The sequence below is a fragment of the Ornithorhynchus anatinus genome, chromosome 1 (assembly GCF_004115215.2).
Source record: "Ornithorhynchus anatinus isolate Pmale09 chromosome 1, mOrnAna1.pri.v4, whole genome shotgun sequence".
Taxonomy (NCBI): domain Eukaryota; kingdom Metazoa; phylum Chordata; class Mammalia; order Monotremata; family Ornithorhynchidae; genus Ornithorhynchus; species Ornithorhynchus anatinus.
The window spans coordinates 115219788-115237752 of NC_041728.1; the positions used below are offsets into that span (position 1 = coordinate 115219788).

The 17965-nt window shown below is 47.9% G+C and overlaps 1 protein-coding gene and 1 long non-coding RNA gene across 6 annotated transcripts in view; one reads left to right on the forward strand and one right to left on the reverse strand.

The window, feature by feature from the left end:
• Positions 1-6720: 6720 nt before the first annotated feature.
• The window catches only part of PXYLP1 (2-phosphoxylose phosphatase 1), a 94595-nt gene continuing 83350 nt past the window's right edge, over positions 6721-17965 (reverse strand). For all 5 annotated transcript variants that reach the window (XM_039912762.1, XM_029061847.1, XM_029061848.1 and 2 more), the window contains 2 exons: positions 9823-9962; positions 6721-8989 (listed from right to left, as the gene is read on the reverse strand). In XM_039912762.1, coding sequence (XP_039768696.1) covers positions 8058-8989; positions 9823-9962 — 1072 coding nt within the window. In that variant the 3' untranslated portion in view covers positions 6721-8057. The remainder of the gene's footprint in view (positions 8990-9822; positions 9963-17965) is intronic.
• LOC120638526 lies at positions 11697-13093 on the forward strand. Its single transcript, XR_005660222.1, has 2 exons — positions 11697-11796; positions 12682-13093. It is a non-coding gene; the product is annotated as an uncharacterized LOC120638526 (long non-coding RNA).

The window sequence follows — 17965 nt, forward strand, 5'->3', positions numbered from 1 at the left end:
CATAATGACTGTGGTATTTAAGTGCTCTCTGTGCCAGGCATTGTATTCATTCAATAGTAGTTATTGAGTGCTTACTATGTGCAGAGCACTGTACTAAGCGCTTGGAATGTACAAATCGGCAACAGATAGAGACAATCCCTGCCCACTGATGGGTTTACAGTCTAATCGGGGGAGACAGACAGACAAAAACAATAGCAACGTGTTAGATTGTAAACCACATATGGGGAAGGAACACTGTCTGACCTGGCTATTTTTTTTTTTTAAATCTAAGTAGGAGAGAGAACAGGTATTTCATCCCCATTTTACAGATGAGGAAACTGAGGCCAGGAGAAGTTACATAACTTGCCCAAGGTCAATTTCTGTCTCCCCCACTGGACTGGAAGTTTGTCGTGGGCAGGGAATGTGTCTGTTACATTGTTGTGTTATACTCTCCCAAGCACTTAGTGCAGTGTCCTGCACACAGTAAGTGCTCAATAGATACGATTGATTGACCAGGCAAGTGAATCTGCAATGCAAAAACAAGTAACGGCCAAGAGAGTTGTACTAATAATTCCGATGTAATGAAATACCGGGATCACTTGGTGAAGGTGGAAACAATCTGATTTACAAGATCAGATCTGAAAGCACAGGCATTAGGTACAGAGTAAATATCACAATACCAAGCAAGACTAATAATAATATAATTATGGTACTGATTTAGTGCTTACTATGTGCCAAGTGCTGTTCTAAGCACTGGGGTAGATACAAGTTAATCAGATTGGACACAGTCCCTGTCCCATTTTGGACTCATACTCTTAATCTCCATGTTTTACAGATGAGGCAACTGAGGCATAGAGAAGTTAAATGACTTGCCCAAGGTCACACAGCAGTCACGTGGCAGAGTCAGGATTAGAATCCAGGTCATTCTGTCTCCCAGGCCTGTGCTCTATCCATTAAGCCAGGCTGCTTCATTCAGTCAATCACATTTACTAAGCTTGTTGTAGGCAGAGAATGTCTGTTTATTGTTATATTGTACTCTCCCAAGCTCTTAGTACAGTGCTCTTTGCACACAGTAAGGACTGAATAAATAATGATAATAATAATGGTATTTAAGTGCTCACTATGTGCCAAGCACTGTTCTAAGTGCTGGGGTAGAGGCAACGTAATCAGGTTGTCCCACGTGGGGCTCACAGTCTTAATCCCCATTTTACAGATGAGGTTACTGAAGCACAGAGAAGTTAAGCGACTTGCCCAAAATCACACAGCTAATAAGTGGCAGAGTTGGGATTAGAACCCGTGACTTCTGACTCCCAAGCCTGTGCTCTTTTCACTAAGCCATGCTGCTTCCCCTAATTGATTAATTGTTTGAGTGAATAAGCTACTGGCTGGAGGCCTTTAATAATAATAATGTTGGTATTTGTTAAGCGCTTACTATGTGCAGAACACTGTTCTAAGTGCTGGGGTAGATACCGGGTGATCAGGTTGTCCCACATGAGGCTTACAGTTAATCTCCATTTTACAGATGAGGTAACTGAGGCACAGAGAAGTTAAGTGACTTGCCCACAGTCACACAGCTGACCAGTGGCAGAGTGGGGATTCGAACCCATGACCTCTGACTCCCAAGCCCGGGCTCTTTCCACTGAGCCACGCTGCTTCTCTAGTTTACATGATCATGGAGCCCTTCAGAGAAGTAAAAATTTGGGCACGTCTTCCAACCCCTCTCTCCTCAGTCCTCCCCCTCCATTATGCCTAGGGTCTTTCTTGACCTTCAGGCCCCCCCCAAATCATCCCTCTTTACTTCACCCTGTATTCTTTTTTCAAATAAAGCAATAAGTGTCACAGCCTCCACTCAGGCCATAGGCGGGACAATGTTAGAGGGTCATCCAGGACCCTGGCAGCCAGATGCCGGGATCCAGGCCCCACCCGTGGCCCCAGATAGCAGGAAATCGGGATGCTTTGACCTGTCTAAGCCCCCTCTATTGGCCCCAACCAATGCCCAAGTGCCACCTCCTTGCCCCCACCCTGACCCGGCGGCGGCTCTGAGGCCTACTAGGCCCGCTGCAGCTGTTCCCGAGCCCTGGGCCCCTCTGGCCTGCAGCCCCCGACAGTAGCCAGCTCTCGTGGGCTTCTCCCGGCTCCTTCTCTAGTCTCTGACCCACTCGGCCTCTTCCTGTTGCGGGCCCCAGAGCTGCATCTGCCCAGCAGGGCACGGCGTCCTCAGATACGTCGCTTCCAAGAGGGGGTGTTGGCCACCTGCGCCAAGCCAGAGTTCCCAGGGGTCTCCCTCGGGGGCGGTGCTTAGAGGCAGCCACCGTGGTCGATGTGTTTCGGGGAGCTGCTGCTGAGGGGTTGGAGTTGGAAGCAGGTGGCGGAGGGAGGTCGGTTGGAGCTGACAGTGGCAAGGGAGGAGGATGCAGCTGGGTAAAGCCCGGCCTGCCCCACCGGGTGGGCAAGGAGGCAAGGCGGGCCACCCGGCACAGGGCCACAAGGCAGGCCCAATCTTGTCACCCGGGGGGTACCGGCCAGGGCCCCGGGCCCATTTTCCTGCCTCCCTTCTGCTGGGATAGAGGGATGTGGAGCTCCAGCAGGACATGGGGCTCGAGGGTTAAAAGCAAATACCGAGAGGAGACAGGAGAGGGAGGGGCCGTGCTCCTCTCCCGGTCTGGACTGTTGAGCTAACTGCTCCCACCAGGCAGAGCCCCATCAGATTGATCGAGTGATTGAGAGATTAACAGCCATAATCAGGTGAAGCTTTGGAAGTGAGGTTTAAGGATCCTGAGGTACATCTGCAATCAGATTTCTGCACCCGGGGTACTTCACTGACCACCTGGTGCCTGCAGAGCACTAAACTAAGTGCTGGGAGACGAGATGTGGGCCTGGCTCTGTCCTCAAAGCTGCAGTCCAGGTAAGCCTTTTGACTCAATTTTCTCCACCCAATCCCCCTTGAAACTTTTGTCCCCTTGACTCGCCCCTGCCCAGAGCTCCCAACCCACCCCCCCCCCTTTAAAAACAACTCTCCGACATCCCTTCCCTTTTTCATGATTCCACCATGGATTTCCCCACCCCAAAAGGGACGGAGCCCTGGGGCAGGGCCGCTGGCCACAAAGGCCAGGGCTGTGAGCTCATTGTGGGCAGGGATTGTCACTCTATTTATTCCTGTACTGTACTTTTCCAAGTGCTTAGTAGTGCTCTGAACCCAATAAGCGCTTAATAAATACGATTGAATGAATGACCACAGCTGTCCTCTCCTCCCCTAAGCCCCACTCTGGTCCCCTCCTGCCCAACCCTGGGGCTCTCTGGGGTCTTGTACGGAGGGGGCTGTAAGGGTCCCGAGCGGAGAGGGACAGACAGGGAGGCTGTGGCCGGATGCCAGTAACGTGAAGTTTGCCGATGGGTTTGGACTAAGGGGCTTTTGGGGGAGCCGCAGAGATGGATGGAGGAGCAGCCAAGGAGGACAGGGAGTAGGAAGAGTGCACACCCTGTTACAACCAACCCCTTGACAGGACCGACGTAAGTGGTCACTGGCTTTATCTGGCTACCGTGTATCTGGTCAGGTGGCCCTGATGCTGTCCCCCGTACACAAACCTGGTGCTTGACGGTGGGCTTAGCCCAGCAGGGCCCCTGATGCTGGCTCATTCCCATTGCTGTATGTCAGAAAGGACCCTTGGCTACAGAGGTGTTTAAAGACCCTTTCTGGCGTGGCAGGTGATCCTTTCACCGGGAGCTTGTGGTCTGCTGGCACCAAATTGGAAGGCTCCCAGGGAAGAAGTGGTTTTGGCTGAGGGAAGGCGGGGGCTGCCATGAAGTCACTGCCTCCACTTACCCTGTGATGATTCTTGAAGGTGGGCGAAAAGGTGACAGGTGGACCCGACGTCCTCGCTACCACTTACTGCCAAGTTTCTCTGCTGCAGTTTCAGTTCCTGGTGGCACTGTAAGTCATTGTGTAATTATTAATAATAATATTGGCACTTAGGCACTGTTAGGCACTTACTATGTTAGGCACTTACTATGTGCAGAGCACTGTTCTAAGCGCTGGGGTAGATGCAGGGTAATCAGGTTGTCCCACGTGAGGCTCAGAGTCTTAATCCCCATTTTGCAGATGAGGTCACTGAGGCACAGAGAAGTTAAGTGACTTGCCCACAGTCACACAGCTGACAAGTGGCAGAGCCTGGATTCGAATAATGGTATTTAAGTGCTTACTATGCACCAGCACTGTTTTGTTGGCAGCTGGGGTAGATACAAGGTGGTCAGTTTGGACCCAGTCCCTGTCCCACAAAGGGCTCACAGCCTCAATCCCCATTTTACAAAGAAGGTAACTGAGGCACAGAGAAGTGAAGCGACTTGCCCAAAGTTACACAGAAGACAAGTGGCGGAGCCAGCATTAGTACCCATGCCCTGACTCCCAGGCCCAGGCTCTATCCCCTACACCATGTTGCTTTTCATTCTTTTTTTTATATGCCCCACCTCCTCCTCCTTCTTCTTCTCTTCGCCACCTTCCCACTCCTCTCCCCGTAACTTGCCATTAACCACAACAAAAAAAACCAACCATGACTGTCTATCCCCATTCTGGGGCTTCTGAAACCAGTCTCCTTTTCACCTCCCTCTTCTCTTCATCTCCAGAGCACTGACACAGGGAGTGACGGCAGGAGGGGTGCTGGGAAGGGAGAGGGGGATGAATGGATAATTTTTGTTTTGAAGACAGGGAACAGCCAAAGAATAAAGCAATTCAATTCATTTGCACCAAACTCACTTAGCATCAACAACCTCAATCCGTAAGACCGTTCTACCTGCTTACCCCAGCGCCTAGAATAGTGTTTGACATGTTGTAAGTGCTTAACAAATACCATAATGTATTTTTCTTTTCATTAATAAAAACAGAAGATCCATTTACCCCTGAAGGAAGTTCTTCTCAGCCGCAGGGCTGAGAAATGGCAGATTCCCTCAAGGGAAGCACCCTCATCGTAGTACGCTGTGGGGTCTGGGGGCCGAGCCAGGGACAGGCAGGGAACTGGTAGGAGTCCTCAGAGGTGGGGCCGCTGATAGTGGAGGGAAATGCTTAGCGCTCAAGACTGGGCTTTTGAGCTGGGGCGACTTTGGTCACCTCACTATCCCTGCCAACAGAGCTGGTTAGAGCCTGCAGTCTTTCAGCAGGGGTGGCCCTCAAGTCAGCTGAGGTCCATGAGAAAAGCATGGCATAGTGGATACGGTGCTCAAGAGTCAGGAGTCAGAAGGCCATGGGTTCTAATTCCCGCTCCGCCACTTGTCTGCTGCGTGACCTTGGGCAAGCCACTCACTTCTCTGGGCCTCAGTTACCTCATCTGTAAAATGGGGATTGAGACTGTGAGCCCCACATGGGACAGGGACAATGCCTCACCCTTTTCCTCAGTTTTCCCTCCCAATCACCCCAACTCGCTCTCTTTTCTCTACCTCCCTCTCCCTGCCCCAAAGCACTTGTGTATACATATATATATAGAGAATTATAGTTATGTATATATATGTACATAAGTATAATTATCTTTATATATATATATATATAAAGAGAATTATAGTTATGTGTGTATATATATATGTACATAAGTATAATTCTCTTTATATTATTTCCTGTTTACTTGTTTTGGTATGTATACATCTATAATTCTATTTATATTGATGCCTGTTTACTTGTTTGCTGTCTCTCTCCTCTCTTCTAGACTGTGAGCCTGGTATGGGCAGGGTTTGTCTGTCTTTATCGATGGATTGTACTTTCCAAGCTTATAGTATAGTGAGCCCCAAGTGGGACTGGGACTATATCCAATGCCATTTGCTTGAATCCACCCCAGAGCTTAGTTAGTACAGTGCCCAGCACATAGTAAGCACTTAAATATTATAATAATAATAATGATAATAATAAGAATAGTAACAGGATGGCAGGCTCTGATGCCTGTTCCGCTTGTCCTGGGGGTAATCACAATCCTGCATTTCCTTACCTCATCTGCCTTTCAATCCCTCTCCCTTTGGTTGTACCCCACCTCCAGCCTGCAAACTCAATCAATCAACTGTATTTATTGAGTGTGAATGATGAGGAGAGCACTGTACCAAACACGTGGGAGAGTACAACAGAATTAGCAGACCCATTCCCTACCTACAGCATAGAGGGAGAGAACTCCTCTGCACCCTTCCCCCTCCCCCAGAGCCTTTTTCCACATTCCTCTCTAAGAGGTTACGCTCTCCCCCTGCCCACCCTGGACGGCATGGTTTTCCCACGGAAACACTTTAAGGAACGCTCATCCCTGCCCTGTGTAGGGCAATGCGCTCTGGAGTTGGCATGCAGAAGCCAAGGCTGATTTCAGTGGGTAGGGATGCTTCAAGGATCCATTCAAGCCTGGACACAGTCTTATATTGGATTGTATTGACCCCAGTGCTTGGTGGATCGTAAGCACTTAAATCCCCCAATTGTTATCATTAGTTTATACAGCAGGTACATGATTCCCCTGACAACATGGCTAAATTGTCTCCGTTCCCATTTCCTGCCTCAGTGTGCCTGGAAGTGGATGCACCAGGGAGTAGGCTGCAGGTCCCCAGAAGGCACTCCTAGGTGAGGGCTGGCCCAAGCCCCATTCTCGGAAAAATCAGGCAGTTGGGGGGGGGGGGATCCCCCTCTGGGTGATCATTGCCCCATACCCCCGGAGCTCCCGACGGAGGGCGGGACTCACGGAATGAAACGGTTAAAAAGTACAGCAAGACGACACAGCGCTCAGCGAGTCGTAGAAACAAAATTAACGTTTATTAATGCAAACAAATGGATTCAGAGGCAGCTTTGGGCAAAGAGAGGAAAAGGGTGGAATGGCAGTGAGAGAAGGGATTCTCACTTACAGGTTACATTTCCTCTAGCACCTATGCTCACAAATCACAGACTAAATTAGAATAATTTCTAAACATAAAAAATCCATCATTACAAAATTATTTAATTCTCTAGTAAAGAAACTTTCTCCAAACGTTTGCATTAACAATAAAATCAGAACTTACTACTCTAACAGATGAAAGCAGTTCTAAGACCGATTCAGTTCTACCGTTTGGATAATTACCCAACGATGCTCTTTTTTGTTCAAGCTTATCGGTCAAGGGGAAGTGCCTAAAAACCAGCTTTTCATAGCCCTTTGTAAACCAAACAAGTAAGAAGTACCTACAGACAGCTCAGAAGACAGGTCTTAGAAAATACTTTCCTAAACTATAAAAGTACCAAGTGGACAATGAAAATTTTATCCAAACTCTCCTTCTGCTTCAAACAGCAATTCGACTAAACGCAGAGTTGAAAGACATTTAACTAGGTTGTACCACAGTCTGTTTTTTCATGGCCTTGAATATGCTAAAACTTAAACATCCTAAGAATTTTAGCATCGAACTTGGCTCTCATTTATGGCTCCCTCTCTCCCGCTACTGCTCTGCATCGCTCCTTACGAACTAAGAATTCTGTGTCCGGCCACGCAGAAGGGAGGAGCCGATGCTAAGATCTCGCGGACGTTCAGGTTGTTGTGAAAGTGCTGAAAGTGCAATCAAAGCATCAGGATCGCGGTGGACCCTTTCCCAAACATCCGCCTCTTTAAGAAATTGGCCTCCTGGCAGACGAGGAACGGAAATGATGTTCCCTTTGGGGACAGTTGTAACCGGCATCTCGTTTGGGGGAGATTTCAAATCAATTCGAATGAGGGGCCGGGGGCTGCCTGTCTGTGTTAATCACTTCAGGATCCTGGCAGACAACGAGCAGAATCTGACCTCTCAAACCAGAGTGCCTGAGGTAACCCAGAGGTCTTCTGGCAGAGAAGAAACCCCGCCTCCCTTTTCGAGCTAAGTCGATTAGCAACTGTGCACCACTGTTCCTCCGTGAGCCGGGGTTCGTGGCAAATTACTTACTTCTCCACAAAGACTACCCATCTGGACAAGAACTAAGACCCTAAAAGGTTTTTAAAAGCACTACCTTTGCGTACTCTTAGCGGTGGAAACAGAGATCTGGAAGAGGGGAGGAAGGGTGGATTCACCCCTCCTCTACACACACATACACACACACGCAGAGCTGTTGTGAAAGCTCAACTGACTCCCTGTTAAAATTCTCTCTTGTGGCACGCCTCATAGTAACTGCTGCTGTTGAACACCGTGAACATGTCCCTCTTGACAAAACGGACCAAGTTTTCCAGGGGGCACATGAGCTTGTTGGAATGCTTGTGGTGGTCCTGGCAGAAAGAGGTATGGTAAGTGACATCCACGCCATTGTAGAGGATGCGGACGAAGTGTTCACTGGGGTTTTTTCCGTCCTGCCAGAGCTCGAAGACCAGTCGGGCAGCGAATCGTGGAAACCTGGCTTCGGAAATGCCCAAGGCACTGAGGACTGGCGACAAGGTGACGTCGTGGGCGGAATAGAGGACGAAAACCTCTTCTCTGCTGCCTCCGGCAATGCGCTGCAGGCGGTTAACCGTTTGGTTGAGGATGGGGTGGGAAGCGAGGCGGGCGTACTTGAAATACAGTTTCTTGTCCCGTCTCTCTCTCTCATCCTCTAACTGATGCGTCTTGATCACCTTAAAGTGCTCCAGGTCGATGCAGCCATTTCTGGTACAGGGGAAGCTGACGTTGTGGCAAAAATGGCACAGCATGGAATCGATGGGGTTAGCGGCTCTCAGCTGCCGCGTGGGAATGCCGACTATCTTGGCCATCTCCACGTAGGTTTTCTCCAAAAGGCTGTTTTTCACACGCAAGCTGTACTGGCGACGTTGTTCCTCTTCCAGATAATGGTTTCTCATCGGGCAGTCGCAATTGCCGGAGCAAAAGATGGTGCTCCACTGGTGCCTAAAGTTAATCTTCTTCCAGTCGAAGTCAGGGAGGAGGCTGTAGAGCAAGGCCAGCCCACTCTGAAGAGTTCGGCTTTTTCCAGTCGTCTCCAGGTAAAGATGCTTGGCCGTCCAGTCGTCAGGTAGGAGTCTGTGCTTCTTTAAATAAATGTCCCGTAACAGCTGTCCATTTCGCAAATGCTGCACGACCCCTATCGTGGACGACAACGGAAAGCTTTGGTCAGTATTGGGACTAAGGGAAAAAAATAACAACAAAACGGCATCTGATGTAACTCGGTCAGTGCGGGACAACCCTGGGGATTTTCCTAATTTTTCAAGTTAAACGTCTCCCTCTGTATAGAGAAAACCATTTCTTCAACACACCCTACGGCCGGGCCCTGCCAACCTGACCGGTTCCGTTCTTGGCACAAGCTTCCTGGCCCCGGAGGGCGTGGTGGGAATGCGGGGGGAGCGGTAGGAGACAGAAAGGGGGCTGGGCCAACTTAGGGCCTTCTGGAGCCCTGGCCTTCGGGCACGGGGTTCAGGACTTCTCAACTCCCACCCCGCTGTGGCCGCCAACCAGCTGTCCAGAACCTATTTTTACAAACCGGGCTGATCGATGCCCCTGGTTTTCCAGGTTTGTCGTAAATTAGGAGCTTGAAAGTCCCAGGAATGATTTTCTGAAGGTGTACACCTAGGCCCTTGTCTTATATTTCGGCCATTAGCTCCTGACAAAAATAGAGCTTCCTGAAACCAGAGAGGACCCATTTGTTTGCTCCCTGGGGCCTTTTCTCTTGCAGGAGAATATAGTCTCGGGAAGCAACGGGCTGCAGAGAGGACATGGTCTCCTCCGGCCGGTGTGGAATCCGGTTGGGGGTGGGATCGATGACCGGCCAGGCTTGGAGCCTGGATGTCCAGCTGAGATTCTCTAGTCCGGGAGCTCAGCCCTTGGAGTGTACGCCCGTGAAACCGAAATGATGGAACCCCAGATCCCAAAGAGATGCTGATGGGCGAGTGACCTCGCCTCCGGTGCTGTGGCTCCTACCTGTCTGGGTGAGTTCTCCCATTTCACACAAGGGGTGACTGGGGTAGAGAGGCAGGCTGCTCAGGGCACCATCCAGCAGCCCTTCCGTTCCCCTTGCCATGTGACTGATGAATGCTTCCAGTTTAGGGTGATATGGTTTTCTAAAGCGATACACCAAAACAGGGGCGAGAGAGAAAAATCAAGTCATCAGCAGCCGGACGGGTAGGAAGAAAATGGCATGGTGAAAAAGAGGAGGTCTGGTTGGGTCAGCTTATGCCACGCTTGCTAGTAGTAGTGATAGTAATAGAATGTATTAAATGCTTACTGGGTGCAGAGCACTATACAGAGCGCTGTGGGAGAGAACACACAGGTGGGAATTAGATATGGTCTCTGTCTCTTGGTTGGGGGCAGGAGCGTGGCAGCTCACAGTCTAAGATTTACTGTCTGGACAGTGGCTCCTCGCTGAGCATTTGAGGGGGGAGAGCGGCACGGGAGGGTGGAGAGTGAATAAGGAAAAAGGGTTGGGGGAGGGGCAGGGTCAGCTGGAGGAGGAGACTGGATTAGAAAAGGTCCTGGAGCCCGCTCTGAACTCATTCACCAAGCACCGAGGCTTTCGCTGCCTGCACAAACGTGGGAGCAGGAAAGTGTTACTGCTGCTATTCTTATCGATCAATCGATCGTATTTATTGAGTGCCTACCGCATGCAGAGCACTGTACTAACAGCTTGGGAGAGTACACTACAACAGAGTGGGTAGATGCGTTCCCTGCCCACAGTGAGCATAGAGGGGGTGACAGCCAGTAATATATATATAGATATACACGTATATATATAGACATATCTATGTATATGTCTATATATATATATAAAAGATTAAGGATAAGTACATACAATGTGGATAGTGGAAAGTGGAAACACTTTCTAACCTTGGTTAGATAAGGAGTTCTGTTTTGGACATGTTAAGTTTGAGGTGATGGCAGGACACCCAAGTCCAGATGTCAGTAATAATAATAATGGTATTTGTTAAGCACTTACTATGTGCCAAGTACTGTTCTAAGCTCTGGGGTAGCAATAATAATAATAATGATGGCACTTAAGCGCTTACTGTGTGCAGAGCACTGTTCTAAGCACTGGGGAGGATACAAGGTGATCAGGTTGTCCCACGTGGGGCTCACAGTCTTAATCCCCATTTTACAGATGAGGCAACTGAGGCACAGAGAAGTTAAGTGACCTGCCTAAAGTCACACAGCTGACAAGTGGCAGAACTGGGATTTGAACCCCTGACCTCTGACTCCCAAGCCCAGGCTCTTTCCACTGAGCCACCACAGGAGGAAATGCAAGAGTGCAGAGGAGGAGAGAGTTCAGGGCTGGAGATGTAGAATTGGGACTCATCTGCCTAGAGGGGGTAGTTGAAGCTGTGTGAGCGAATGAGTTCTCCAAGGGAGTGGGTGTAGATGGAGAATAGAAGGGGATCTAGAACTGAAACCTGAGGGACACCAACAGTCAAGGGGCGGAAAGCACAGGAGGAGCCTGCAAAAGAGACTGAGAATGAGCGGCCAGAGAGAAAGGAGGAGAACCAGGAGTGGACAGAGTCAGTGAAGCCAAGGTTGGATAATGTTTCCAGGAGAAAGGGAGTGGTCCACAATGTTGAAGGCAGCTGAGAGGTCGTGGAGGATTAGGGTAGAGTAGAGGCTGTTGGATTTGGCAAGAAGGAGGTCACTGATGATCTTTGAGAGGGAGGATTCTGTGGAATGAGGGGGTTGGAAGCCAGAACGGAGGGGGTCAAGGAGAGAATTGGAGGAGAGGAACTTGAGACAGCAGATGTAGACAAGTTAAGGAATTTGAAGAAAAGTAGGAAGGAGATGGGGCAGTAACTGAAGGAAGCTCAGGGAAGTTTTTTTTCTTTTTTTTTAGGATAAGGGAGCCATGGTCATGTTTGAGAGCAGTGGGGAAGAAGTCAATGGAGAGCAAAAAGCTGAAGATGGCAATTAGGGAAGGTAGAAGGGAAGGGTACAGGTGTTTTGATAAAGTGTGAAGGGCTGGGGTCAGATGCACAGGTGGAGGGGGTGGATTTTGAGAGAAGGAAGCAGATCTCCTCTTGAGATAGTGCTGGGAAAGATGGGAGAGTTGAAGAAGGGGCAGGAGGAGGGAGGGGGACTGGAGAGGGCCAGGGGAGATTTTCATTCATTCATTCATTCAGTCGTATTTTTTGAGAGCTTACCGTGTGCAGAACACTGTACTAAGAGCTTGGGAAAGTAAAATACAGCAATAAAGAGAAACAATCCCTTCTCACAACGCACTCACAGTCTAGATGGGGGGAGACAGACATCAATACTAAACAGACATCAATACTAAAGTCATCAATATAAATAAAATTATAGTTTTATATATATATGTATGTGTATATATGTATATATAGCACATATAGCACATGTATATAGCACATATATATATATATATATATATATATATATATATACACACAAAGTGCTATGGGGCGGGGAGAGGGAGGAAGAGCAAAGGGAGCAAGTCAGGACAATGCAGAAGGGAGAGGATGCCTGATGGTTCCAATTTTCTCAACAGAGTAGGTGGCCAATTACTAGAGGCAAGGGAAAGGAGGATGGGGGGCGGGGTTTGAGGAGGGAATTGAAGGTGTGGAGCAACTGGTCAGGGCAATGGGCACCACACTCCTGCCCAGGGAGGGCACCCTTCCCTCCTCTCCCATAGAATACAGGTTCTTCAGGATGAGGGAGTGAGCCGGGTCCTCTGTGTATTATATAAAAGTGCTAAGTATCTAAACCTGAAGCGCTTAGTACAGTGCTCTGCGCCTAGTAAGCGCTCAATAAATATTGTTGAATGACTGGAATGTTTCCATTTTTCAGGTCAGGTGGAGAACCACTAGAGGGAGCGTCACCACCATTCGATTAGAAGGACAACTCCACACTTGTAATTTCCAGAGGCAGCCAGGTTACTGTGTTTACAGCGAACACACAATCAGACGACCGAAAAATCCCCCCCTTCCAAATGCGAAAGGAAGGGAGAATATTCGGCAAAATAATTCATGGAGTTCTTAAAAAAAAGGCTTTTACTCCAAATATCCGATAAAGGACCTTAACTGAAACTCTGGAGTGCAAAATTGGCGATGCAATTCGGCAAATGAGCTGAGAGTCACTGGTTCTTGAGAGTTGAAAACCCCTAGCACAGGAGGTCAGGGCAAGAATTTCAACAGCCGAAGAAAAGCGGGGCGTGTTAAGCAAAGGGAAATTTGCTAATAAAGTCCCTTTATAAAGGAAAGACTCCTGATGGCAGTTGATTCCTACCCTAGATGACTGAAGAATGAAAAATCTTACTCCGTAATTATCAAGTGCGAAAAGAAATGGCCACAAATGCCAGGAAAGTTAAACTTCGGCCGTTCATCCAATCCGTTTTCTAACTTTTATCTCAGAAGGCGATGTTCTGGGCGCTGTAAGGCAGGAGTGGAGAGGACAAAGTCCAACCCCCTCCAGCTCACCGTGGTGGGTGATGGAAGGGCCGGAAATGGGGGAGTGCTCCGCCGGGCCTACTGCTATCACTGTCGAAACAATTCAGACCAAAGAACCACCTGCGGCAGGTGGCCGGGCTCATCTGGAATCCTGAAAACATCTGGCTAACATGAGCAAGGTCCACTGGCCTAGCAATCGATGGTTTATACTGAACACGTAGCATATGCAGAGTACTGTCCTATGCACTAAGGACAGTACAACAGGGTTGGTACATATGTAACTTAGCCACACAGAGTTTACAGTCTACAGGGGAAAACCAACCTTGCAATAAATTATCGCATTGGACAGGAGGGCTGGAGGGTTGGGGTGGGGGGGCAGAGTGAATATCAAGGGCTTAGGGGGTACAGATCCCAGTAGAATAGGTGATGCATAAGGGAGAGGGAGTAGGGCAAATGAGGGCTTAGTCACGGAAGACCTCCTGGAGGAGCAGCATAGTTTAGTGGAAATAGCCCAGGCTTGGGAATCAGAGGAGGTGGGTTCTAATTCCAGCTCCCCCACTTGTCTGCTGGGTGGCCTTGGGCAAGCCACTTCACTTCTCTGGGCCTCAGTTACCTCATCTGTAAAATGGGGATTAAGGCTGCGAGCCCTACATGGGACAACCTGATTACCTTGTATCTATCCCAGTGCTTAGAACAGTGCTCAGCACCCAGTAAGTGCTTATTAAATAACATAATTCTTATAAGGCTTTGAAAGTGTTCTGTCATATTTAGGGGAGGGACTGTAAACTCCTTGTGGGCAGAGGACATGTTAACCAACTCTCCCAAGTGCTCTGTGCACAGTAAGCACTCAATAAATATGACTGACTGGCTGGGGGAGTTGAATTCAGAGGGAGGATGTGGGCAAGGGGTTGCAGCAAGACCGGCCTGTTGGTACAGGGTGATAGGATACAGCACTCGGTCTGGCTATAAATTGGTTTGTGTGTAAAGTTACTGCGGGCACTTCGTTAGTGACGTGCTGCCAACCCTACCCACCTACTCGCCTTTTGCACCCACTGCCCCAGTGGAAAGAGGACCAGCGGGGACAAGAAAGTGCACATGGCACTGCTCAAATCGTCAGTGTTATAATCCATTGCCTCGCGTAGGTTCTCGGTTTCAAAGTCCGTCCCTGCCATCAAGAGAGCACGGCCTCTGTCCTCCGAGAGTTTAAGAGCTAGGGCGGTCAAGTCTCCAATGACACACTCCTGGGGCAAAAAAGGGTCCAGATGATGAATAAAACCTCCAGTCAAGGTTTACACTGACAAAGGGATGTGCGCACACTGGGAGGCAGTGAGCCAGGAGGGAGTCGCAGCCGCCAATGGGATGGGTTGGAGGAAAGATAATATTTGTTAAGCACTTGCTATGTGCAGAGCACTGTTCTAAGCCCCGGGGGTAGATACAGGGTAATCAGGTTGTCCCACGTGAGGCTCACAGTCTTCATCCCCATTTTACAGATGAGGTAACTGAGGCACAGAGAAGTTAAGTGACTTGCCCACGGTCACACAGCTGACAAGTGGCAGAGCCGGGATTCAAACCCATGACCTCTGACTCCCAAGCCCGGGCTCTTTCCATTGAGCCGCGTTACCACTCCTAACTTTCATTAGCAGAGAAAAGCTGAATGGACACCTCTTTGATGGGGCCTCGGGGGCAGCTGAAAGAAGGAGAGATGAGGGGTTGGCAGACAGGCAAGGGATGGCTCTAACGTGCAGCCTTTTCCATTTTTTAAAATTTTTAGTTATTTGTTAAATGTTTACTATGTGTCAGGCACTGTACTTAGCATTGGTTTACTTCTCTGTGCCTCAGTTACCTCATCTATAAAATGTGGATTAAGGTTGTGAGTCTCTTGTGGGACAGGGACTGTGTCCAAATTGATTAGCTTGTATCTCTCCCAGCACTTGGAACGATACCTGGAACATCGTAAGCGCTTAACATATATCATTAAAAAAATACAAGGGGGTCAGGTTGGACACAGTCCCTATCCCATATGGGGCTCTCAGTTTTTATCTCCATTTTACAGATGAGGTAACTGATGCCAGGAAAGTGAAGAACTTGCCCAACGTCACACAGCAGACATCTGGCAGAACTGGGATCAGAACCCAGGTTCTCTGACTCTGAGGCCCTTGCTCTATTGTTATATTGTACTCTCCCAAGTGCTTAGTACAGAGGTTTGCATGCAGTAAACACTCAATAAATACAATTGAATGAATAAATATTAAGCCACACTGCTTGTGAAGATCAGATGTAGGGGCGTTTGGTAAATTGGCCTGGCTGGAAGAAAAGCAGCCTGGCTCTAAAGCAGAGGTCAAGGATTATAATCCTATTCCAAAGGCCCCAAGGAGGTGAGCAGTAAATCAAGTAGAAGACAAAGAAAACAGTTTGGACAAAGGCTCGGACTGAAAGGAAGAATTGCTGGAGGCACCAGTGTAGAAGACCAGTGCAGAAGACCTGTCTAGAAGAGTTTGAGGTTGTGCAGGGGAAGAGCAGTCAGGTGTGCAACTTTGGTCGCAGGGGTAAGGATTCAGAGGAGGGGGGGATGTGGGGAGCTGATGAAAAGCCACACCCAGAATTGTTGGCAATAGATGATGTGACAGTGACAATGAAGATTTGGGCTTGAAAGCAGTCACGCAGAGACAGTTTTACACCCTTGCCTGCCCAGGGTATTCAGAGTAACACGGCCTCCACCCAGCTGAGCAGAAATCTAGAGTAGGGGAAAACTGCAATCCACTGCAGGGCAAATGTAGAGTACGGGCCTGACTCGGCTGGGTGACCTTGGGTGAGTCACTTCGCTGGGCCTTCGTTTCCTCATCTGTAAAATGAGGATTAAATTCTACTCCCTCCTCCTCCTACTCAGATTGTGAGTCCCATGGGAGAGAGGGACAGTGTCCAACCTGATTATCTGGTATATACTCCCAGTACTTGACACCTAGTAAGCATTTAACAACTACTATACTAACAACAACAACAATCGTGATCATTATTATTATTATTCCTACTATGCATTCATGCCAGCTCTGCTTGAGAGGCACTGAGAGTGAGAACGATTTACCCATGGTCGCCTGAAAAGCCAAGGAAGCCAGAGTTAAAACTCAGGGCTCCTGATTCCTTTTTCCATTTTAAATTTAAGCTTGATACTCCTCCTCTTAGGAAACCTGGAGACACAACGCAGTTGACATTAGACATTCCCTTTGGAAACAGAACCCTAAAACAGCAGAGTAAATGTATGCTCTGGGTCTCACTCAACTGCTAATGAAGCTAAAAGGAACTTAAAGGAGGATGTTCGAATAGCCCCACTGAGGAAGCTGTCAGTACGTGATTCATGGGGAAAGCCCCATGTAAATGCATACTGAACATTAATCCCCTAGACTAGAAACTCAATATGGGCAGTTAACGTAACCGCTAATTATGTTGAATGTATCCTCCCAAATGCTTAGAACAGTGCTCTGCACATAGTAAGTGCTCAATAAATATGATTGATTGATTAGCTTTTTGGTGCCCAGAGAGGACATACTTTTATTGGGCATTTCTTGTTTTAGAATACCAATCTGGGAGTTCAATTTGCCAATTTGCAGATAGCTCAAGGAGATGGAGTTAAGTACCAAGGCAACCCTGAGAAGGCTTCTAGGACAACCCTGAATCGAAAACAAAGAGAATTTCTCAACTGTATAGTTAAGAAAGAAGAATACTTCTCCCTAACAGCAAAAAGGAAATTAAGAAGGACTGCAACCTGACTGCTTTTAGGTATTGTTATGTTATGGATGTTCACCTCTTAAGATGGCGGCTTTGACTTCTCTGATCATTGCTTTTTCATTACTTCAGAGTTCAATTATTAATTACTCACTTGCCCACACCAATAAAAGGGAGTTAGGAAAATACTGCCAGTTTTTAAAGCCTTTGTTGAATCACGCTTTCCAATCCAAAATAAACCTTCATCCAACCACTTATAATTTAAATCAAAACATTTTTGCATGCTTGTTCCGCTATGCATCATGGGCCAAACCAGTCTGTGCAAACGGTTCATTAAAAAAACAAACAAAAAAAAATGTCAGGGGAAAAAAAAAATCTAACGATTTCAGTTTTGCTGTACGTTAATATACAAAAATCCTCTTAAAATGAGAACACAATCTGGTATGCCAAGGAAGTGTGAATTTTGCATTTAGTTTTTTTATTCCAAATTAATGACATAATCTTGGAAAACATACATGCTTTCCAAAGATTCACTTTGATTATGAGCCCTTTATGGGCCAGGGACTGTGTCTGAACATTTATATTTGTATTCTCCCTGACAGTCAGCACATAAATATCAGCCTAATAAATATCATGATCAATCAAATAAATTGAAATGTTGAGATTTACAGTAAATTATTCTTTAAATGAACGACAGGCTGAGGCTAACCAATCAAGATCTAGCTCAGGGGCTAGAAGCAAAGGGTTCCTGCTTTAACTTTAGGTGGGGGCTCCTACCCCATTCCTTGTGACCAATGTTTTACCACCTGTAATTTTAGATCCACACTTTTCTACATTAATTTCTGTGATATTTGTTAAGTGTTTACTACACTCCAGGGACTATACTAAGCGCTGGGGCAGATATAAACAAATTGGGTTGGACACAATCCCTTTTCCACACGAGGCTCACAGTCTTAATTCCCATT